The sequence below is a fragment of the Mus pahari genome, chromosome 1 (assembly GCF_900095145.1).
Source record: "Mus pahari chromosome 1, PAHARI_EIJ_v1.1, whole genome shotgun sequence".
NCBI classification, from domain to species: Eukaryota; Metazoa; Chordata; class Mammalia; order Rodentia; family Muridae; genus Mus; species Mus pahari.
In genome coordinates, this window is record NC_034590.1 from 96,352,002 (window position 1) to 96,375,472 (window position 23,471).

Below are 23,471 nucleotides of genomic sequence, written 5' to 3' on the forward strand. Positions count from 1 at the left end.
CATATACATAAAATAAATAAAAAAAAAAAAAAAAAAAAAAAAAGACAAGACGGCACAGGACGTCAGACAGCAATAGGAGAATGGTGAGACTCAGGCACCCTGACCGCAAGACCCCTGATCCTTCTGGAGGAAGGCCTCCTCCCATTCTCCTTGCTTTGGCACCAGACCTGCTCTGCCATTCCACCAGGTCTGGGGTCCCTGTTGTCCCCAGTTCATGGCCCCATCACAAGGGTTGTATAATTCTCTGAATATAATATATCTAGACCCACCCTTCCCCTCCCCCAGGGGACCAGATGAATATTTGACACTCACAGTTCCCACCTTCTATAGGTGGTGATGGAGGGAGACCCTGGCACCATGGTGGGGAGGCAGGGCTCCTGGTCAGCCTTGGGGCACCAATGCCCAAGCTGGCCTGGGGTCACTGGCCAGCCCCAAGAAGCTCATGAGATGAGGAGGTCTGATGGGGGAGTTGGAGCCAACATCTGTCCCCACCACCACTGGGTAGGCTTCAAGCACACTGCCTGTAGGATCAGGCACCACCCACTCCCACCTTGCCCTAATCCTCTGCCCACCACCCTGGACTTCAGGAATAGAAGTGGGAGGAGCCGTTGAGGATGTGGGAAGCAACACTGGTGCTTCGGCTCAGCGGCCCTGGCACTGCAGCAGGCGGGCCAACATTCTCACCACTGCTGCCCCCTGACGCTGCCCGCCTTAGGGGTTGAGGACTGTTTCTTAGCAGCAGCAGAGCCCCTCCACGGGGTGTTCCACTCTGTGTTGGGGGCCCTAGCCAGTTTGGAGGCCCTGGGGGAGCCAGCAGGGCTGGCTGACGCCAAGCTGGTGGGGGCATGCCTGGTGGAGGAGGGCCATGGCTCCAATGGGCCCCTGAACGGGGAACTGGACGGGAGGGCCAGGCAGGGGCTGGAGGTGGAGCAGGATAGCCCTGGGCAGCAGCTTCAGCTGGAATGCCCCCCAGAGCCATGCTGGAGAAGCCCAGTCTCATGCTCTCAGCATCGAAGGCCTCGATCTCACGGGCCTGCCGCTCAAGCAAACTCCGGATGCGTTCCGAACGCCCTGTCTGTAGGGCCAGCAGCTCTTCTTCCACCTGGGACACCCAGAACAGGGGTGAGTCCTGGAACAGAGAGCCTGCCCTTCCTTTTCCATCTTGGGGGGGGGGGGGAGTGTCAAACCCCTTACCCGTTGCTCTAGCAGTGCCCGCCTCAGAGCTACTCTCTGCTCCAGCTCCCTCAGCTCCCGCTCATGCTGGCTCTCTGTGCGGATCTTGATCTTGCTCTGGTAAGCATTGAGGAGCTCCAGTTCTTGCTGGAGCTGCTGCCGCAGGGCCTGAAACTCTGCCTCTTGGGTCTCATCAAGCCGGAGCTGGAGGACAGGGAGAACAGGGTTTAGGGACCTCCTCCTCTGTCCCCACCATCCTCCCCTGCCCCAGTAGGCCTGGGCCCTAAGGTGGCAAGGAGCGGCAGTCTCAACCTCTATGAGAATGGAAGATGGTCATACCCTGTGGCACAGCAATTACACTTGCAGGAATCTATCCCCCAGGTATACTTGCACATGTGCTCCAAGTGTTCACGGAAGCGTTGTGATAGCAAAATGCTGGAAACAACCTAAATGTCCACCAATAAGGGATGGGTTAAATAAATTATGGTACATCCATTCCATGGAAAATTCTATACTGTAAAAAACTGAGATAGACATGTGATATGGAATGATGTCCAAGAGATACTGGGTGGAAAAGAAGTCAGAAAACTATGTAAAAATCTGATCCTATTGTGTTTTAAATCTGCACTGGAAACTCTACACAAGTTAATCATTACAAATTTACCTCTGAGAGGTGGGACTGAGTGAGAATGGGGCCCTCTAGCTCTTTGGACTCAATGTGCACTTGAAGCAGCCCACTCCAGTGCTGGTACAGTTTTCCTAAGAGATTCTTTCCAGATTCCTGAAGTCTGAGTAAGATGGTCTGAGAGCCACACTCATTGTAACCTGCTCCCCTGCCCCCTGTTCACACAAAGTAAACTCAGAACCACAAAAAATGTTACAGGCAGTATTTTCTTCGGTGGTTCTTGGCAGAGCAGGCAGGGTGACTTAAGATATTAGGAAAATAGTAAGAGAAATAATAAGGCCACTAAGGAGAAATAAGACAAGACCACGATGGAAAGTGTTAGCAGTGAAAGAGCATCCAAGTTTCCTAAGTTCAAAAGCTCTGTTCACATCTTCCACCTTCCTTTGCCACAAAGTTTAAAGCAAAGGCCAACTCCACAGTCCCCTCCCAGAGCCCAGGCCTCACCGCCTGCGAGCTGAGCATCTCTGAAATGGACTGGTCATACTGCTCGGCCAGGATCGCCAGCTTGCGGGTCTGCTCCTCCTTGAGCCGCTTAAGAAGGCTCTTGTGCTGAGCTTTGGGCGTGGTCTCCAGCAAGTGTGCCCGAAGAGCCTTGTATTGCCTCGTCTGGATCTTACACGTCTCCTGGAACTGCTTCTTGATCTGCAGCTCCTTTGACTGTGCAGTGAACGGATCAAGGGGAAACAGGGCAGGGGAGAAGGAGAAGAGGAGGAAGAAGAGGAACAACGAGGGGAAAGGAAGAAAAGGAGGAAGGAGACAGAAGCAGAGACAGGGAGAGGGAGAGAAACAGAAAACATGTTAGACAGAGGGGGCGGGGGGAGCTGTACACAGACAGACGTGGAGAGATGGAACTGTTGAGAGATGAAAGTCTCCATGGGCAGGAGAGGTGGAGGAAAGAGAGAGGCTCTGAATACATCCAGAGTTGCATGGGATGCACAAGAAGAGACGTAAAGATCTTACGGACAGGAAGCTGAGAATCTTTAGAGGGCTGAGTACACAAAAGAAGCTCTGATCATGCAGAGGGAGGGAGGGAGGGAGGAGATATTGCCCTGGGACAGAAGGATGTGACCACATTTAGGAATATAAAAGACTGAGTGAGAGACCAAGGTACACACAACATCCACGAAAAGGTAATACAACTAAGGGCAGGCAGAGGAAAGCCCAGGCCCAGTACCTCAAGGAAGGCAGGCAGGAAGCAGCACTGGGCTGAGGAATGGATAAGAGGTTGCCCGATATCAGGCCACTGAAGGGAAAGGGCAGCAGAGAGTGGCCAGAAAAGATCTGAGAAGATCCGCTGGGAGCAGCTGCCCCTGACCAGATCCACACTTCAGCTCAGCCCAATATAATCAGCCCCAACTCCAAGCCGACAACAATCCCAGACCTGTAGTTGGGACATTCTACCTGGTCCCAACTCACCACCCTTGACTGGAGGTTCTGTGGTTCCAACCCCCAACCCTGTAGACTGACCCAGGTGAGAGATGCAGTTCCAAACCGTGTTCACAGTAAAGGAAGGGGCAAAAAGACCAAAAGCCTTTAACCCTAAGTAAGTACTCTCTGGAAGGGTCGCACAAACAGTTGGAACTGTGAGATCATGAAGTTCTGTGGAAGCTCCACAGGGACTCACAGCCCAGAGCTGTTTGTGGTCATGGTGCAATGAATCTATGAAGGCAAAGAGGATGAGGCTGAGGTGTGAAAGTAGTGAAGACAACGGAGATGGGGTGAAGAGGTCATGGAGCTGAGGGCCAGGGTCCAGATTCAGGGCAAACCAGGGATGCTAGGCGGCAGGACAAAGCAGACAGAGGCAGCCTGGGCCAAAGGTGTAGTTCCGCTCAGATATTTTATTTGTGTTTTTCTTTTTTTTTTTTTCTTTTTTTCTTTTTTGGTGGAGGGGAAGGGGACAGGTTGGAAGGGAGACAGAAAAACAAAATCAAAGAGGAAAACCCCCATGACTTCCCTCCCTGCCACCCCTGGCCCCAGGCCTGAGCCGATGAGGGTGAGGATGAGCACACACAGCAGGGACAGCAATAACTTAGGGGACTGGGGAAAACACGAAGAGTGTCATTTCTGAACTCCACAGCAGAGGAGGCTGCCTGTCTAGAGATCTAGATCTGGGGCCGGGATTGGACTTGGGGAAACATAACGAGGAAGAAAGGTCAGAAGGGGAGGAGAGGCTGGGGACTGGAGAAACTTTACTGAGTCATGGGAGATAAAGTGCTCAGTGCCCTAAATCTGGGTGGAGGATTGGAATTGGTTACCTCCAGGGAGGCAGGGCCCTGCGGGTCTGAGATCTCCGCCCAGTAACAGTCCCTGGTGGGAGCTGTCGGGAAGCAGAGAGTCCAAGGCGGCGTTGGCTGCGTGGCAGCAGCCGAGGGATCCGACTAGGCCGTTCACCCTTAAGGAGGCCCCAGCTGGCTAGTATATGAACAGCCCAGGGGGGCAAGCAAGAAGCTAATCTGTGGCTAGCCCGTGCTAGGCGCCAGTTCCAGCCCTTGCACACAGCCCAAACTCTTGTTAACTGAGCTAGTGGGTGTTGAGTAGTGCGAGGATTTCCCTGACGGGGCCAAGGGACAGGTAGTCGACTTCGGAAACCATTCTTATTGGTCTTAGGGTACAGGGCAAACAGCCCCCGGTCTCCCACAGCCCCACAGCCCTGTAGGGCCCGAAAGACCATGGGTGACAGGCGTAGCAAAATCCGCAACCAGAGTCGAGAGATACCCCGACGCATCTGGGGGCCTTGCTGCCGTACCCATTTGCCCCCAGCTGCCATAGCTGCCAGAGGTAAAGCCAGGCTGGGCCAAGCTAGGAGCCAGGCAGCCCCAAGGCCCAGAGGCACACCCATAAGGCCTCTGCGCCAGCTCAGGCTAAGGACAGCCACCAGCGCAGTACCCTGAGCCAGGAGTAAGAACAGACTGGGGGGCAGGTGTAGAGCTGTACAAAGGAACAGGTAGGAGGCTCCCAGGCCCACTAGCCCGACCTCAAGGGCCAGTAGTGCTGCCTGCAAGCCACCTCCACCCTGGGCTGCCAGCAATGGGAGTAGCAGCAGGAGGAGTAGGGGCAGGAGGCCAGAGGAGGACCCCACTGCAAAGGACAGGCCAGCCAGGAGGCCATGAGACAGGAGTCCAGGGAGCTGGCTAGTAGGGTACTGTCTCAGATGTGATGGAGGTGGCTCTGGGGGGATATCTGGGGAAGGACAGCCATCTCCAGGGTCCCTGTGGGTTCCAATTGGAGCCCCTCCCTCCTCTTCCTCCTCTTCTTCCTCCTCTGGGACTGGAGTCAGAACTGGACCCTGGACCCAGCCAAGCTTGAACTCCACATCCACAAGGTTCCCACCCTCCTTATCCCACAGACTCCATGCCCCAGCCTCTTCCTGGCCAATAATATTTCTCTCCTGGGATGCCAGTGATGGGACTCTAATCTCCTTCATCTCCTCAGATATATCCCAATCTTCCTCATTAACCAGACTCCTATGATTTTGTGGGCTGGAACTAAAGGTTCCCATTTCTTCCCCCAGAATCCTCTGCTCCTCTGGCTCCAAGGTAGGCCCTTCCTTTCCCAGAATCCTTCTCTCTGGCACTGCTTCCTCCTCCTCTCCCAGCATCCTTTGGTCCAGGATTGCCTCCTGGCCAGATGAGCAGGGCTGCTCTTCACTAGGGGTGCCTGTGCTGAGTGGTCCCAGAGCCCCAGTAGCAGGGAGGCCCATGGGTAGCTGGCCTGCACGTACTTTGAGGCTCTTGGGCTGCTGGCGAACCTGGGCCGCGTGCTTCTGCCGCAACTCTTGCTCCCGTCGCTTGTTGTACTCCAGCTGGTTGCCTAGCTCTGTCTGGTGCTGAAGGCGGGTAAGTTCAGCACGTGTGCGCTGGACAGCCTGGAGCTGCCGTAGCTCCAGCTCTCGGGTAGCCTCATGCTGCCGTAACAGCAGGGCACACTCCAAGTCCTTCTGTGTCTGTTTCTTATTCAAGTCCTAAGGCAGAAAAGAAGTAGAACTCAGGGCCCAGTGAAGGAGCCTTCTTGGTGCTGAAAAATTAAGGGCACAAAATTCTTCAGCAGAGAGGAAGTGAAGAATGAGACAAATAAGGACGTCCTATCAGGGCCCAGTAGGGACAGAAAGCAAGAAGGATGTTAAAAAGGAGCCAAATTAAAACACAAGGAGGGTAGATGAGAAAGAAGACATTAGGAAGGCAAATGAAAGAAGAGAGGTGCTAGGCCCTTGACCGAGTGGAAAAGGGCAGGTGGGTAAGGTCTACCTCTCGAAGCAGGTCCTGATCTAGGCTGTGCCGAGCCAGTAGCATCTTGCGCTTGTATTGGCGACACTGAAGTTCAAAGTACTGGCGTTGCCTCCGCAGCAGCCCTGCCTCCTCTTCTGCCTGGCACTGTTGCAACTGCTCCTTCTGCCTCAACAGCCACTCAGCCTTCTCTCGTTTGGGTGTGCTAGGGTTCTCCTGGAGCTCCTGGCAGGGCAGTGGGAGAGTGGGTCAGTGCCTGCCTTTGTCTTGCCTACCTGCTGGCCCTGCCTGGTTCACCCAGGGCAGTTCTGGCCAAACCTCTTTCAACTGCTCCTTCCGAAGCTTGTAGGTTCGCTTCTGCGCCTCCAGCAGGGCGGCCAGCTCCTTCTTCTGCTGCCCCAGGATGTGCTGCTGGAACTTCCGCTCCTCTGCCTGCGCAGCTCGTGCTTCCTTCTCACCAATGGCCTGGTGCCTCCGGGCCAGCTTCTCAGCCTCAGTCCCAAAGCCAGCCCGCTGTGCCTCGAGCTCCCGCTGTAACCGCCCGCTGTGCTCCTCACGTTCACCCCTCAGACGGGACTCCAGGGCCAGCAGTTGCTTCTGGTGCTGACGTCGCATCCGCTTGTAGCCACTCAGTTGTTCTCGCAGAGCCGAGTCCTGCTCATGCTCCTGGATCTGACGGCTGACCTAGGGGAGAAGAAAGGATAAACAGTGGGTCTCGGCCCTAACCCCATTTTATTCACATAGATACGAAGACCACGGTTCTCAGACTCATGGTTTCATTGTTATTAAGTGTCTTCTTCACACTTAAACTCTCTGAATCTATTTTGTCAAATGAATAATTATTTACATCATGGGTTGGGGTAGCAGACTGTGGTGATAAAAGGTGGGAAGCACAAGTCCTGGTGCAAACACAGAAACAATTCAGATTAGTGCAAAAGAATACTAGGATGCTCCTGGGCTCAGACCCCAGCTCTGGCCATTATTATCACCTACTCTCAATGAGCAAGCTAACTTCTCAAATTACCAGTTCTCTCATCTGTTCCATAGGTCAGCACCTCTGCACAGCTAAGTGTGAGTGGTGGCTAGCACCCTCCCTTTGGCAAACACTACCGAGGGTGCATCGTGCTCCAGGGACTAAGCGAGGATCTGGGTTCTGACTCGTTAGATCAAGCTCTGGTGACCTCTAGGCTCATTTCAACTGTTCTATCAGTGGCTCTTAAGTAATGTAGGTTGCCTAGGCCCAGGAAAACCCAATCTCTCTGCATAGTAGGACAAAGCAGCAACAGCAGCTCAAGAGCAGCCTAGCAATCCACCCCCAGTCACAAGCAAAAGCTTGAAGAACACGTCAGACTTGCCCAATGGGCACCAAAGGGACTGTTGGTACTCAAATGCAGTCAAAACTGGACTGTAACCTAATGGCTTATCAAGAGCATGGTCAGAAAGCTATGTTTTACGAGAAGCCTGAACCTGCTGGGTGTGGTACTACATGCCTGTAAATCCTAGGACTCAATAAAAGGATTACAAGTTCAAAGCTGAGCTATTTAGCAAGAACCCATATCAATAAGCAAATAACCCCTTTTCCATGAATTGAGAAAAATAAATTTTAGAAGACTAAGATCCTATTTACAGGAATAGAATCTCACCCAAGGGTACTGGGCAAGTATGTTGGGCAACAGCCTCCCCAAGCCATAGTAACCTCAACTCTTCTTTATATTTTATTTTTTTTAATTCAGTCTACATCCCAATTACCCCACCCCTTCTCTCTTCCCAGTTCCACCCTTACAAGTCCCTTCCTCCTCAGAGAAGGAGTCCTCCTTTGGGTACCACCTCACGCTCGTGCAGCAGCCTCAACTCTTAAATGAGATCCAATCCTTTCCCTCTCAAGAGAGCTGGAAAGATTAAACATAAGCATGTGTGTAGGCCTGACAAGTCCCTGACAATAGGGCAGGTCCCTGGACTCCAGCACTCTGAAGCTCTGAATCTAACAAAGCTGCACACTGCCACCGGCCTACTAGAGCAGGGCAGATGTGCCTGAGCAGGTATGTAAAGCGCCTGAGCAGCCAGGGGACTCCAGAAAGTTCTCCACACGCTGTTATTTCAACAAGGCCTTGAAAGCAAACAGTTTGCCAGACAGGGAATGCCCAGATTAGGTAGTGTGACTAAGTCTGCTTGGAGAAGGGAGCCAGCAAAGACAGCAGCAAAGTGAGGGTAGAATCATGTGCCACAGAAAAAGTAACTGCTGGACTTCTGTCTGATGTACCAAGTAAAAGAGAAAAGAAAAAAACCATGGTGAAGCTGAGTGAAGATGGCCATCCTTACCAGGGAGGCAGTACGAATGGTAGCAAAGTGGTCTCGGTTGCGGCAATAAGCTCTGCGGCGAGCAGAAGAGGAGGTGGAGGTGGGAGGGGCTGCAGGTGGCTGGAGTGGGCCTGGGGCCATCTCTGGCTGATAGGGATCATCATATAGGTTGTCTGAGCCCTAGAAAAAGGAAAGAAGAAAGGGATGCCCAAAACTCAGGTGCTGATGGACCTGAAGGGTACTAAGGAAATAGATTCCTTCAGACTAAAAGGAGGAGTAGATACACTAGAGAACAGGAGCCTAGTCAGTTCCTGAGCCAATCAGCTCAGGCTTGGCCTTGTGTCCACTAAGCTGCTCAGGGTGACCTGCATACCGGCAGCCGGTGGATGATGGAGCTGTGGGAAGTGACTGTATGCTCCCCCTCCTGCATCATGGCCATCTCTCGGGATTCAGGGCCTTCTTCTTCCTCCTCCTCTTCCTCTTCCTCTTCTTCTTCCTCCTCTTCTTCATTATCTGAGGCATCTGCTAGGCTGTTGACTGAGCTGCTCTGGCTGGAGGCGCTGATGGACATGCTGGGCACTGAATGGCTACTCTCTAGACTGGTCAGTGTCCCTGCTCGGTGCATGTAAGGTTCTGCTTCCTGTGAACAGGGTGTGAGCTGTTGGGCAGGGAAAGGGAAGGACAAGGATATGGAGTAGCACAAGGAAAGAAGGTGAAGACAAACGGGGAAGAAAGACCAAGCCCTTCTTGGGTGGGGAGGTGTCAGGTTAAATTAGATCACCTCCTCTTCCTCTGGGGCCTCAGCACCAGGGCCATTGGGTGCCTCTTGGAACAGTATCTTCTTCATCTTTCGGTACTGCAGGTTATCCAGTTCCCGTACAGCATCCTTGGTCCTCTGGATTAGGTCCATGATGACTGTGGGCGGCCGCTCCCGGAGCACAAAGCGGTGCTAAGGCAACAGAACACCTGAGATCTGCTGTCAGTTCTCCTCAGCCCCTCTAGAGTCCATCCCTTTCAGCATCTCCTAGCCTGAAGCCCCTGCCCACTACAGCTGCAAGCTCACCCTTGTCTTATCTTTCTTTCCACAGAAACTGTGTTTACTATCCAGAGAGTGTCATTTCTCCAGGCACTGCTGAAGGCAAGATATTCAGGAGATCTAGATGCCAATCCAGTTCTGGTTACCAAAGGCCAAGTGCCTTTGAATGAATCAAAAGACCTCTTTAGGCCCTCAAAGGTTATCCTTTAAAATCCAGCAGGTCAATCCAGCAGTTTGTTCATGCTAACTAGAGCTTCTTAAGACACATTGGGTCTGAGAAGGGAATGAGGCTCCAGCAGATTGGAAAACTTAAAAACATCGAAGGGAGATCATACATTTATGGTCTGTGACTAAGAAAAATGTGAAAACAAATGATTACTTAAGACAGTATGGCAGATAAAATCTAGCAAGACACGGGAAATGAGGCATCAGGGCCTAGGGCAAAATAGATAAAAGAACTCTTCCTGGATGAAGAATTGGGAATCATGATCGGAGTTTTCTGCAGCTCTACCAGCCACCAGTTCTACAACACTAAATGTGCTCACCTTCAAAAGAACCTCTGAGGTTGGTCTGTCTTGAGGGATTTTCTGAAGACAGGAGTCAACAAAATTCCGGAAGTACTCAGACCTGATATCCCAAAAAGTAAGAGACAGGAGAGGCCATGAGCCAAGCAGGCAGATCCTATGACCCAACCCTTTGGCCCAGGAAGCCCAGTCCTTACCAGTGTCCTGACTGGAGAGCAGGAGATTCATTCTGTGCAATGTGGTATAAGGCACTCATTGCATTCATGTTGAACAGTGGTGGCTTCCGCTCCGCTACAGAGAGGACAAAGGAAGTGGAAAGAGGCAGATGATCAGGAACTAGATGGGAACTTAAACAGCTGGGGTTCAAATCCCATCTCCCTGGCTTTCTTCCTGATTGACCTTGAACAATTACTGATTCTACTGCATCTTAATTTCCTCTCAATAAAAAGTAATGTTCATTTTATCTGCTGCACATGGGCAGAGTAGGGACTAAAAAAAATACAGCAAAAAAGGCATAAAGAAGCACACAGTTACCAGCCAAACTAGTATGTATAAGGCCAAATAAGAGCGAAACCTATAGAGTAGGAAAGAGAAACAAAAAACCATGTACTCTGTTCAAGAAAGTTCCAGTCTAAAATTAGCTGAACAAGTAGCACTGGGGAGAACTCAGGGTGTAGCTTAGCTGCTGAATGCTTGCTTAGCACCTGCCAGCCTCTAGACTGCATTCCCAAAACCACCCAAAAAAAACCACAACTAACAACAAACTAAAGTTGCTAATTATGGTAAGGGGAAACAGATAAATGGCTAGGGAACTGAGGTCTTTTAGAAAAGGGAGTACTGGAGGGAGCTGTAAGTGGCGAGGCAGGAGCTCCTTGTAGTCCAGACAAATGTTTTGTTGGTTTTGACCTAAATAGTCATTTAATTACCAATAATTACAAGAATGTAAATTTCCAGTTTTTCTTTAAGAATTAGATATGGAGCTGGGCGTGGTGGCGCATGCCTTTAATCCCAGCTCTTGGGAGGCAGAGGCAGGCAGATTTCTGAGTTTGAGGCTAGCCTGGTCTACAGAGCGAGTTCCAGGACAGTCAGGGCTACACAGAGAAATCCTATCTCGAAAAACCAAAAAACAAAGAATTAGATATGGTAAAAAGAGCTGAAACTATACACACATCAGTGGTCCTTTATGGTAAAAGGAGCTGGAACTATACATACATCAGTGNCCTTTATGGTAAAAGGAGCTGGAACTATACATACATCAGTGGTCCTTTATGGTAAAAGGAGCTGGAACTATACATACATCAGTGCTCCTTTATGGAACAGAGACCTCCAGCTTGCCTTGGCTTCCCTCAGCACTGTTCTACTCACACAGTACTGGCTGTCATTTCTGGTTTTGTTTTGTTTTTGTTTTTCAAGACAGGGTTTCTCTGTATAGCTCTGGCTGACCTGGAACTCACTCTGTAGACCAGCCTGGCCTTGAACTCAGAAATCCGCCTGCCGGCCAGGCGTGATAATACACCTTTAATCCTAGCACTCGGGAGGCAGAGGCAGGCAGATTTCTGAGTTCTTGGCCAGCCCGGTCTACAAAGTGACTTCCAGGACAGCCAGGGCTACACAGAGAAACCCTGTCTCGAAAAACCAAAAAAAAAAAGAAATCCGCCTGCCTCTGCTTCCCAAGTGCTGGGATTAAAGGCGTGAGCTACCACGCCTGGCTCTGGCTGTCATTTCTAATCAGGATTTCTAGTAATGGAGAACTAGTTCTGTGTATCCACATCTCTACAAAAATCTAGGAATACAATAGACAGCTCTTCTCTGTGATCCGTTTCATACATTTTGCCACCAGTTTGGCCATGGCCTCAAACGGTAAACAAAGGGCAAGAGTACAACCAACTCTCTGATGGCGGGCACAAGACACAAGGCAAACCAAGGCAGGAAAGTAGGTGAGCTCTTAACATGTTCCATATGCGCAGGGTCCATGGAAGGAAGAGGAACCGGGGGCTGTAGCTGATTTAAGGGAACTGGGGACAATTCTAGTTTAGGAGGCAACAGAGAGCCACAGAGGACTCTGAGCAGGGAGTAAAAGGACTGCAGTAAGCTTAGGCAGACCTCTCTGGCATAGTTGTTGGGCATGGTAGTGCACCTGGGAGGCAGAGGCAGGCAGATCTGAGTTCGAGGCCAGCCTGGTCTACTGAGTGAGTTCCAGGACGCCAGGGCTGCACAGAGGAGGAAAAAACAAAAAAACAAAAAACCCTATCTCAGGGATGTTGGGGGGAAGACTGGCAGAGGAAAAGATCTCTGCAGGAAGCAGTCAGTTTGAACTACTCTTTTCTTGGACAATTATTTCATACTTGGTATTGTGCTAGAGGTCTTACAAGCATTACATTAGACTGCTTCAGTAGTCCAGACTGGCAAAGAGCACCAACATAGCTCCAAGACCTCAGGTACTCACTTGGGCCTAACTTTTAGGACCTCTCAACTCATTCCTCTGTATTATAAATGTAGTTCCAAAAGCTAATCTCAGGCTTGCCCTGACCTTTAAGTTTCTGCAATGCTGCTTTCTGTCTAGAATGTTCTACCCTGCATCTTTCTAGTAGCTCTTGATCTTGCAGGTTTATTTAAACATCCCCACCACACACAGGACTTCCTCGGTCCCTAAACTAGAGGAAGTTTTTTTTATCTCTGTACCACTGTACCCCAGTGATAGAAAACACATCTAGCTTCCCCTACTTGAATGCATTTTTAATGAGGGTAGGAACTTGACCCCTGTACCCCCAGAATCTAGCACACTGGGCAGTAAAAATAGATTTAGAGCCCAGGTAATAGACAAAAAGCAAGAACTGCTATAATATCTTTAAGTGTAAAAATTGGTGGGGGAACCTCACATGGTGGCAACACACCTTCAATCTCAGAACTCAGGAGGCAGAGGTAGTCAGACCTGAGTTCAAGGCCAGTCTGGACTACAGACTGAGTTCCAGGACAGACAGAGAAACCCTGTCTGGAAAAAACAAAACAAAATAAAATGCAGGGTTTGACAGTTGTTTGTACTAAAGTCAGAATAGTCAGAATGGACAGGACCCTAGAGGCCTAGGGTCCATGGGATGGGAAATGGAGAATAAGCTGAGGAGGTAGAGAGGACATCCTTACCAAGCTCAATACAGGTTATCCCCAAGGACCAGACATCCACTTTGCCATCATATTGTCCCTCATCCATGGCTAGGATCACCTCTGGAGCCATCCTGGGAGGACAACAGAGAAGAATGGCTAACACTGAACCAGATCCTACACATATTATTTCCAATATTTTGGGACTAAAAATTCCACCTACCACCTCTTCTACTTACCAGTATGGAGTGCCCACAAAAGAGTTGGCAGGTGCCATGATTGATGCAGAGCCAAAGTCCCCCAGTTTTACCAAGCCTGGTTCTGACAGCAAGATGTTTCCAGCCTTCACATCTCTGACAGAGGAAAGTGCAGAGATGAGAAATGCATCTCAGAAAAGATGGGGGTGGAGGTGGGGTGGGGTTGGTAGTACCCAAGACAATCAGAGCTCAGCAAAAAAAACGAGGACTGGTATACAAAGTATCCTATTCTCAGCCACAGTTGGTACCATCATACCTATGGATCATGTTGTGTGAGTGTAGATATGCCAGGCCCTGAAGAGCCCCATGGGTCACAGCTGCAATTTCTACCTCCTGCAGGGGTTTCTTGTGCACTGTAGAAGGAAGCCAAATAACAAACTGAGGGACCACAGGGGGAATAAGATGGAATAGGCTACTTTCTCCTATGGCTTTCTTGTTTATCTTCCTTCTGCCCACATTCAGATTTACCTACCTTCTAGAAGATCAGAGGCTGAGCCCAGGCAATACTCCATCACCAGCTAAGGAAGGGTCAAGTGTTAGAGATCATCAGATTCTGGCCACCTAGCTCCCTTGAGCAAAAACTCAAAACAGAACTTTATTGCTTATCTTCCACTGAAGCAATGCCAAAAGGGTGATAGAGAAGGGAAACTAGAGAAAACAAGAGGTGGTGGGAGCATCTCTGGATTCAAGCCCCTGCCCCACCCCACCCCCAAAGATTCTAAGACACCTACCATTGCTCCCATCTGGACCCCTTTAGAATGTCCCTTAATCACCACCTTCTAAAGTGCATACTGTCTATGTAACTCTGTGTCAGCCTCTTCTGCACCTACACAGAAGTTCATTTGTTTGTTTTTCTTTTTTAATATAGGATCTCACTGTGTAGCTTTGGCCCAGGCTGGCACAAAACTCACTAGGTAGTCCAGACTGGCCTTGAACTCACAGAGATCCACCTGTGTCTGCTTCCTCAGTGTTAGGATTAGAGGTGTGTGCTACCATGCCTGGCTTATTGGTTTTTCTGAGGACTAACATAGTCAGAAAGAGACTGCCTATTTAAAACGCTGGACCAGGAAAAGAATGACCTGAGTAAAACTGTTACTGCAGTTGTGGGACAGCTCACCCAGGCTGTGTGCTCCCTCAGGTAACAGCCCCGGTACTGAATAGTATTGGGATGCCGTAGCTTCTGTAAGAACCGCACCTCCTTGATGATGTCCTGCCATTTCTGAAGGCCAAGAGAGGAAGGGTTACCCAGGCTGCATGCTGAGACCAGGGCCCTCTGCCCTCCACAACTTCATGTTAATCAACCCGACTCACCTCATTTGACTGCTTCCCACTATAGGACATCTTCTTGATGGCCACCACCTCACTGTTCCGGACATCCCGGGCCTAGAGGACCAGATTGGGGGATGGGAAAGACCTCCTTGGGCATGGGGTGAAAGAGGACCCGCTGAGCTAGTAGGAGAGGATGGGAAGGATTGGTGTGGTGGAGCGGTGCAGAGGCCTGGAGACCCACAGGTTTAAAGAGACTGAGCCCTGCTTTACCCTTTTCAAGAACCAACTCACAAAGTACACTGCTCCAAAGCTGCCATGGCCGATTTCCCGGAGGTCAGAGAAAAGTTTCTCGGGGTCATCCTTGAAGAAGAGCTCAGCTACATCAGGGTCCTTCAGGCTCCCGGCCCGGCCCCCAGCTGGCATGATGGCCCCAGGGGGCCCTGAGATTGGGATCTTGCCTGGAAAAAGGACATAGGACCCTTAGAGCTAAGATAGGGTCCAGAGGGAGAGAAAGGTCCTCCCTCAGGTTTCTGCCTCCTCCTTCCCCCCTCATTTACTGATGACGGGGAAGTACTGCTGAGGAAAGGTGAGTAGGGGGGCTGTTAATAACATCATCAAAGCCTAAAAAAAAAAAAAAAAAACTGCCCTGGCAACCAGATGGGGGTGGTGTTAGTGGGCATGGCTGGTGGTCTCTAGAATCCCTGAAATTGCCACAAAGACAATTCTGGGAAGCCAAGCATCCCCTCATCAGCCCTCAATAATTTCTTAGCTCCCTATACACTGCCATTCCCCTCAAGCATAAAGATTTCTGTGTCTCAGCCAGAGCTTCAAATCCCAACATGTCCTGTCCCACAGGTTTTCATAGTCCAGTGATTTCCAGGGACCTTCCTGTACCCCTTGGTGCTGAGGCTACCTCCTCCTTCAAGCTCTCAAACACTGGATGAGAACAGGAAACAGTCAGGCCGGATGTGGTGGAAATCCGGCCATTGTTACAAGTGGGTACTGGCCTGAAGAGACCAAGGAGACTCATTTTCAAAAAACGTAGGGACCCTGTGGCAAGGAGAACATCTAGAATAGGAACAGTAGGGACTGGCACCTGACTCTGGGACCTTTGTGTTCTGGACGGCCTTATTTGTCCAGTCCAACTGCATAAGCAGCATAAACGAGAATAGGATGCTGTGGGTCACAAATAAGCATCTCACATGGATCATCTCTCACTGGTCTCCTACAACCTTATGGATAAACACTATTGTTACATTCATCCTTTACAGAAAAGTAAACAGGTTCTGAAAAGGCAAATGATTTGCTACCACAAGGCATCTAGAGCAATTATATGAAACCAACAAGGTATGATCAAGATCACCATTTTCCAGAGTTACTGATGTACAGAGAAGAAAAAGGCCTTTCCCAAGGTCACAGAACAGGACCTTTTCCTTTCAGGTTCAGGACAGAATTCTGTTAGGAAGCAACTAAGCCCAGCCTCCCTGTTTTAGGAGAACCTCCCAGATCATTCCAGCCCTTGACGGGTGGGCGTTCCAAAGCAAACTCAAAAACAAACTCCAAAGCAAAGTTGACACAGGGTACTAGAACCAGAGTGCACACTCTAGGATAGGCTTTTTAAAGGACTAATGGGAATTTTGGACACAAAGCCCTCAGCAGAGTTGGACTCCTGAGGCAGAGTTCTAGCTACTTAAAAGTACCTAACAATTTCAGCTTATAATTATATTCTGTGGCACATTGTTTCCTGTTCATGTTGTTAATTTTGTCTCCTTAGCTCAACTGGAAGCTGGCGGGTAGGGTAGAAAGGAAGCTGAATTCTTTGGTAGGTCCTAAGGGTAGGAAGGCTCAGAGCTGATTGACTGGTTGCTCCTAGCAGCTTAGTCTGCTCAAGGCAGGCAGGCCCCTTCTCTTGGAGCACAGCAGCAACCACCCCTCACCACACACCCACACAAAAGGCAGGGCATCACAACTTGCCAAGGGAACCCTCATGACTTCTTAACCAGTAACAAGCCTAAAACTGCCAACCCAGAACCTCAGGCTACATGAAGAGTGCCAGCCACTGTAAAAACATCATACAGGTCCCCTTCCTTACAATAACATTTGGGCAATTACCGTGGTCTGGGCTAAATCATAATCACCCTCTAAAACCCACGTTGCAAAAGAATCCCTAAACTAACTGACCAGTGCATCCCATCTGCAACCTATAGCAAGAGCTTCAGTAAAGTTGCTTATACTTCCCTTTGGTAGTAGATTATAAAATCTGACTATATGAGATCTCATTCATACTCAGAACACTTTGTAGACGCTAAACAAACGGCTTTTCCTTCTCTGATTCCAGAGTTTCCAGAGGCTTAAATCCTGGGAGCGAGGGGAGACAGAGAGGGGCTCATTCTAACTCGACAGCTAAGAAAAGGCACTAAAGCCATCATTTTTTAGAAGAGAGAACTATCTCTGGAACACAGGCCAAAGTGTAGGATCAGAGTAAAAATGAAGGTCACGTTAGAAAAACACCCATGAGGAAGAACACAAAGCCGAGCTTCCTCTCAGGAAAAGCTCCTCTGGAGAGGAAGATCATTACCCCCATTACTAGCCCTCACCCTGACACACGCCCCTGCGGGTCCTTGATCAAGCCCAGGTTCAGAAGAGGTGGGTAACCAGTCAGGGACAAGACTTGAGTTAAAATCCTGAATCTGTCACTCGGTGACCTTGAACAACTTCTCTGGGCATCAATGTTTTCAACTGTAAAATGGGAAGACAATAATAAAAGAGTTCCCACAGGTTTAGTAGGAGTATGTAGTATGGGGGAAAATGTATGCAAAAGCACTCTGTAAAGGAGACGTCACTTGACAAATATGAGATTATTTACACCATCTCAGCAAGAGATAGGGAGGTAAATGCAGCTGGAGGAAATATTACCAAGCACACACACACACACCTTTGCAAGGACAAAAACTCCAACTAAACCAAGCCAGAAAAGAATATAAGCTCCCAGCATGTTGGCTTGCACCTGTAGTCAAAACAGTAAAGAGATTAAAGACTGACTCCAGTTCAGGGCCAGATCGAACACCCAGGGCTACAGAAAGCTGTCTCAATCTAAATAAATAAATAAGCCAGTCCACTTACATGAGAATCAACACCCTAGAGCAGTCTGGGGGGAAAAAAAAAAAGAGTATAATAAAATCATGAAGAGGTGGTTGTGAGGGCAAAATTAATAAAGACTAGAAAGGTGGAAAGCCATTTGATTGGCTAAGCATCCTAGGGCGTGACCCTTGGTGACAAGACAGGCCCTGTCACCTGAGGGTACCCCTTCAACCAGACACAATGAAGGAAAGAGAAAGGGAGAATAGGTAGCAACAGAAGCAGACTGGGCTGGCCAGAGACTGACCATGGGCCCAGCAGGAATCCCTATCCCTACCCAGTCCCAGCTTCTCGGAATGGGGCTGACCAGAGGGACTCATGCCCATGCACCCATGTCTCACCTGGTAGGGGTCACTATGGTGCCCCAGCGCCTCCGCTTCCGCCTGGGGTACTCCAGTTGCTCTGACAAGCAGGGAGAGGGGCAAGGAGACCTTCCCCCTCGCCACCTCTTCCTCAGCTTTCGCCCTTCCTGAGGGGCGGGCCCGGGAAGCCTCCCCTGGAGGGGAGGGGGTGACAACCTGATCTGACCTCGCGGTCCAGTCCTCCCCCAACTCGAGGGCGACAGTTGCTGAATCCCGGATTTCCGATTGTGGGGTCTGAGCCCCGTATATTTGCAAAGGCTAAAAATGAGTCCAATATCTGAACGCTTGGAGGATGAACCCCGGATATGGGTGCACACAGGGTCCTGAATCCCAGGTATTTTAAATTCTATAAAACAGAGACCCAGGTTTGTAAAGGTTGGGACTTGGGTCCCAGATATCTGATATACGAGGGCTTGATACCTGGGTATCTGAGAAACAAGGGACCGAGCCCCAAAATCTGGGACCCAGGGGCCTGAGCCCCAGGTCTTCGGCCACGACAAGGGGCCCACCCCGAGGACGCCCGGCTGCACGGCCCCTCTAAGGCTGGGGTCCGCGAGTGACAGTCCCCACTCCAGCCCTGGCCTACTCCCTTTCCCGTCCTCTCTCTCCGGAACAGCTGAAGGACTGTAGCGGAGACGCTGCTGAAGGTCCCTGTGCCTCACTCCCTTTCCTTTTCGTCTCAGCTTCTCACCGCACCACAGCCCTGCTCTCGTCCCGGCCTCCCTCTCTCTCCCTCTCTCCCTCTCTTCCTCCCAATTCCAAGATGGAGACCGGGCGGGAGCGCGCAGGCGCGGTATGCACGCCGGGCCAAAGGGGTGGGGCCCCAAAGGAAATAGCCCCGCCCCTCGGCTGTAGCTCTGCCGCGGCCCAGACGACGAGCTGCCCCCGAGCCCAAGTGCGCGCGCGCCCCGCCACGCGGATCCTCGGTGGGAAGAGGAGAGGAGAAAGGCTTGGCTTGCTTGGGGTGGAGCCCTAGCGCGCAGTCCGAGGACTGCTGGTGGAGAGAGCTGTGGCGCATGCGTCCGCCACGCTTTCGCGCTGCGACTGAGCCTGTTGCTAGGGGAAGCTCTGAGGGGGTGCTCTAGGAAGGAAAGCTGTGGTCTGCGCCTGCGTGCAGGGTAAAGGCTGAAAGGAGTAAAGCAAGGCTGCTGGCAGCTGGGCGCCGGAAAGGCGGGAAACTGGACCATTATTATGTTCGTAAGTATCTAAACTAAACCTGAGCTCCCAAGTGCGAGAACGATGCGCCAAAGTTCGGAAAACCCAATGGGTCAAATCCCTACAGGAAAACTGAGGTCCAGTAGGGTCGTATAACTTGCCATAACTCATGAAGCATTTTATACACAGAATCATCAATTTAAGTTCATGAAAGAAAACAAGTGACAAAGTAGCACAGTTGTGTTCACAGTATGTCTAAAGAGTATATAGTGCTAGATTACTGCTTACAATTCCAGCACTCAGCAAGCTGAGTCCGAGGCAGGAGGATACGAGTTCGGCAGGGTACGTAACCTAACGGGAGTTCCAATATCAAAAACAAAAATAAGCAGACACAAACAAAGAACAAAAATCCACAAACAGAGTCACAATTTTAAGCGACCTATGACAATTTGTATTCCAGACTAAGGTCAACGAGGGTAACAAGATGCTAGTCATAGGGAAACTAGAGAGGGTAACATCCAAAGATTTTGAGTTCCAGGCCATGGGGCCCAGGCTTTTCATCCCAGCAACTTGAGAGGTAGAGGCAGGCAGACCTCTGAATTTGAGGCCAGCTAGAGTTCTACAGTAAGACAAAACAAAACAAGGCTGGGGAGCCTGTTCAGTGGTAGAGTTCTAGCCTGCCTAGTGTAGGTGTGGCTCTACATTCAACCCACGGTGCCACAAAAAGGACAGGACCAAAATGACTAAGTATGTGCTTGCCGTGGGAAGGCTTGCAAGCCATGTTCCAACCCTGAACCCATGCAAGGGTTGAGGAAGAGAACACAATTGCTCTGGGACCCCCATGCACGGGCCATGGTGCGTGCACATCCAATAAGAAAGAAAAATCCCCACGGAGTGGCGGCACCTTTCATCCCAGCACTTAGGAGGCAAAGGATCTCTGTTCTAGGCCAGCTTGGTTTGCAGAGTGAGTTCCAGGACAGCCAGGCTACACGGAGAAACTGTCTCGAAAAACAAAACAAAAAATTCTTTTACATCAACAAGGAAAAGTCCCCAGTATTTACTTTAATCCAATCCCCAATAAATACCTTACACAATAGTAGTCAAAAGCCATTTATTTTCCCACAATCTAGTTCTTCACTTTTTGTAATAGGTCTTCTAAACTCAGAAGTGGGCCCCAAGAACTTGATCTGTACCTAGGGAAAAGGAAGAACACAAAACAGGTGAGAAAGCCCCGGACGGATTTCTGCACGTATGCAAAGATTACAGAGGAAGACAGGCTCTGGCACGCAATCCCACTGGGCTAGCCTTGGAACTCTAGGATCAACCAGCGGCCAAAAAGCTAGAAGCCTTTCCCCACTCGCAAGTGAACAGGCTCCACTCTTTCCTATTGTAAAAAGATGGGTGGTGAGGCCTGGCCCAAAGGAAAATTAGCAATGTTATCTGAGCTTCCAGTTCCTCTGGGCTGGATTCATTCCACAGTCTAGGCTGTTTCAGCTTCTCCCACAGAGATGTCCTAGCTTTTCTGGATTGCTTTTATTCACTCAGTGAGAGGTTGTAAATTAGTATTAGTACTATGAGGACCTCATCTACTACATTTGCCAAGCTCTTTCCTTCTGAAGATCTAGTTAGCAGAGAAAACCGTTTTCTATGTGCACTGGTGACTGAGTGAAGAAAAGGCATAAAGCGCTTTGGCAGACTAAACGCCAGTACAGGGATCCCCCATTCAGTAGATCCACTGGAGCTGTCTGAGTAGAATTCCAGGAGGGCCAACAGGATGGCTCTGTCACTCGACCGACAACTTGAGTTTGAATCCCAGGATACACAGGATGGAAAGAGAGAATGACTTCCAAACATATGCTGTTCCATAAACACAAATTCATGGCTCCCCCTCAAATAAATAAACTTAAAAAACAATAGTTTTGCCAGGGGTGGTAGTGCACGCCCTTAATCCCAGCCCTCAGGAAACAGAAGCAAGTGGAGCTCTGGAGCCAAGCCGGCTTATGGAGCCAGCTTCAGGCCAGCCAGGACTACACAATGAGATCCTGTCTCAAAATGAGTAAGTAAATTTTAAATAAGTTTCAGGGGAAAAAAAATGAAGACTCCATATTTAGGGCAGATCATCACATGTGAGCTCCCTAATTCATCATTGCTGGCATGTGGGTGTGTGAAGTTCAGCTCCACTGAGTCTGACGATCAGAACACTACTTGGAAGACATCAGTCACAGAAGATATGTATGAAAGCATATGTAGTTAAAAAATAAGGCCCTGTGGGGTGTTGCTGCATGTCTTAAATCACAACACTTGGGAGGCAGAGGTAGGTAGATCTCTGATTTTGAGGTCAACCTGGTTTACACAGTGTGTCAGGTCCCTGGGGCTACAAATGAGATCACGTTTCAAAACAAGAAAAAAAAAAAAAAAAAAAAAAAAACCGGTAAAAGGAGGCCCCAGGACTTAGTGTTAAGAGCACTTACTGCTCTTGAGCCGAGCTGGAGTCTGATTTTTCAGCAACCACATCTGGCAGCTGAAAACCATCTCTAACTCCAGCACTAAGGGATCCACCACCCTCTTCTGCCTTCCTTGGGTATCTGTGCACACATGATGCATATAAACTCATGCAGGCACACACATATGCACATAAATAAAAGTAACTCTTTAAAAAAATAGAAGGGTAGTGTTCTAGGGAGTTAAAAAATGAAAATACAAACAAATCAAATCAAACTATATCCATGCTTGGAGAGAGCTTTCGCTTCAATAATCAATCACAACTCCAATAGACTTCCTTGACTCTGACCCTGTCGGTCAGTAATCACACAGTTGCCATGATCAGTTGTATAACTGTACAGGATAAAGCAGGAGAACAGAGCAAGGGTGCTATCAAGGGATATGGGAAGAGCAATCTTTCTTTTTTTTTTCTTCTTTTTCTTTTTTTTTTTCTTTTCTTTTGTCAAGACAGGGTTTCTCTGTGTAGCCCTGACTGTCCTGGAACTCGCTCTGCAGACCAAGCTAACCCTAAACTCAGAGAGATCCAAATGCCCCTGCCTCCTCAGTTTTGGGATCAAAGGTGTGTGCCACCATAACCCAGCTTAGGGGAGATATCTGAACTGCTGATAACAGTCTTTTTCTCTTTGGGTAGTATTTACTAGTGTCTACTTTATAATAATTTACCAAATTGTACTTTTATGGGTTTTGTTTACATGAAAGTTATGTATTTCAAAGTAAAAATAAGGCCAGCAAGATATCTCAGCAGGTAAAGGTTCTTGCCATGAAAGCAAGTTTCGTGACCTGAATTCCATCCTCCTGACCCTATAGAAATGTGGAGGTGAGAATCAACTCCATGAGAACCAACTCCATCAAGTGGCTCTCTGACGTCCACGTGCACACCATGGCACATGGGTGGACACACACACAGAAAAAGAAAACAGTAAAAATAATAAAAATATTCTGTTTACAGAGAAAACTGTTCCCAGTTCCCCAAGGACACAGCTGAATAGGGCTCTCAGGGACTCACAGGAAGCTGTGATGGAGGATGGAGCCTTTCCAGGCTACAGCTGCCATCCCTTTCCCACCCTAATTCCCACAGAGCCTCACCTGACAGCAGAGTGAGGCACAGTCCGTCGCCCTCAAAGCCGTGTTCTAGACCAGTGGAACTCTGGGCGAGGATGGAAGCAGACTGCAGTGGTACAGCAGAGGAGACCACAGAGCAGAACCAGGAAGAAGCCCAAGACCAGCAGTCGGCTGCCACACAGAGCCAGCTCCTCCTAGCGGTGGGGACAGAGAGGAGGGGGGAATCTTGGGAAGAGATCTTGCCCCATACCATGAAAAACAGAGACAGGCTTCCATGAGACAGAGTCCTTCTGACACCTAGGGGCAGCTACGGGTCAGGTGGTGGATAACATTTGTCCAGATGTTTTTCTTTTTAAAGATTTATTTATTATTACATCTAAGTACACGTTAGCTGTCTTCAGATGCACCAGAAGAGGGCATCAGATCTCATTACGGATGGTTGTGAGTCACCATGAGGTTGCTGGGATTTGAACTCAGGACTTATGGAAGAGCAGTTGGTGCTCTTAACCCCGAGCAATCTCTCCAGCCCCCCAGATGTTTTTCAAACTGCTTTCTTGCCCAATCATCAACAGAACTCTCAATGACTCCCCAGGGGTCACTACTTTCCACATTCCACTTGGCTTCTTCCCTTCCATTCCTTTTCCTTCCTTTCCCTTCCCTTCCTTTCCTTTCCCTTCCCTTCCCTTCC

The 23,471-nt window shown here is 49.6% G+C and overlaps 2 protein-coding genes across 8 annotated transcripts in view; both read right to left on the minus strand.

Annotated features, from left to right (window-relative positions):
- Positions 1–42: 42 nt before the first annotated feature.
- Positions 43–19,110, minus strand: Taok2 (TAO kinase 2). Of its 5 annotated transcripts, XR_003842548.1 has the most exons (20): positions 18,044–18,847; positions 14,856–15,022; positions 14,607–14,678; positions 14,413–14,514; positions 13,768–13,813; positions 13,552–13,648; positions 13,278–13,391; positions 13,081–13,172; positions 10,137–10,230; positions 9,961–10,042; positions 9,161–9,328; positions 8,753–9,037; positions 8,401–8,559; positions 6,400–6,765; positions 6,103–6,306; positions 5,580–5,819; positions 2,303–2,515; positions 1,513–1,619; positions 1,195–1,377; positions 1,017–1,102 (listed from the first exon to the last, which is right to left on the minus strand). XR_003842548.1 is itself a non-coding variant. In XM_021208425.2 (19 exons), the coding sequence occupies exons 2-19, from the start codon at positions 14,985–14,987 to the stop codon at positions 584–586; spliced, it is 3,150 nt and encodes a 1,049-aa protein (XP_021064084.1). In that variant the 5' UTR covers positions 14,988–15,022; positions 18,044–18,849; the 3' UTR covers positions 43–583. The 5 variants fall into 5 exon arrangements, 4 of the variants coding, with proteins under 4 accessions (XP_021064084.1, XP_021064076.1, XP_021064051.1 ...); XM_021208425.2 differs by lacking the exon at positions 1,513–1,619 and having other exon boundaries at positions 43–1,102; positions 8,753–9,019; positions 18,044–18,849; XM_021208417.2 differs by lacking the exon at positions 1,513–1,619 and having other exon boundaries at positions 43–1,102; positions 18,044–18,848.
- A 1,180-nt stretch (positions 19,111–20,290) lies between these two features.
- Tmem219 (transmembrane protein 219) overlaps positions 20,291–23,471 on the minus strand; it is a 28,682-nt gene continuing 25,501 nt past the window's right edge. For 2 of the 3 annotated variants that reach the window (XM_021212754.1, XM_021212746.1), the window contains exons 5-6: positions 22,808–22,977; positions 20,316–20,412 (exon numbers count right to left, since the gene is read on the minus strand). In XM_021212754.1, the coding sequence (XP_021068413.1) occupies positions 22,840–22,977 (138 nt within the window). In that variant the 3' untranslated portion in view covers positions 20,316–20,412; positions 22,808–22,839. Of the gene's footprint in view, positions 20,413–22,807; positions 22,978–23,471 lie in introns of all 3 variants that reach the window. The other variant, XM_029541143.1, reaches the window with a different exon arrangement.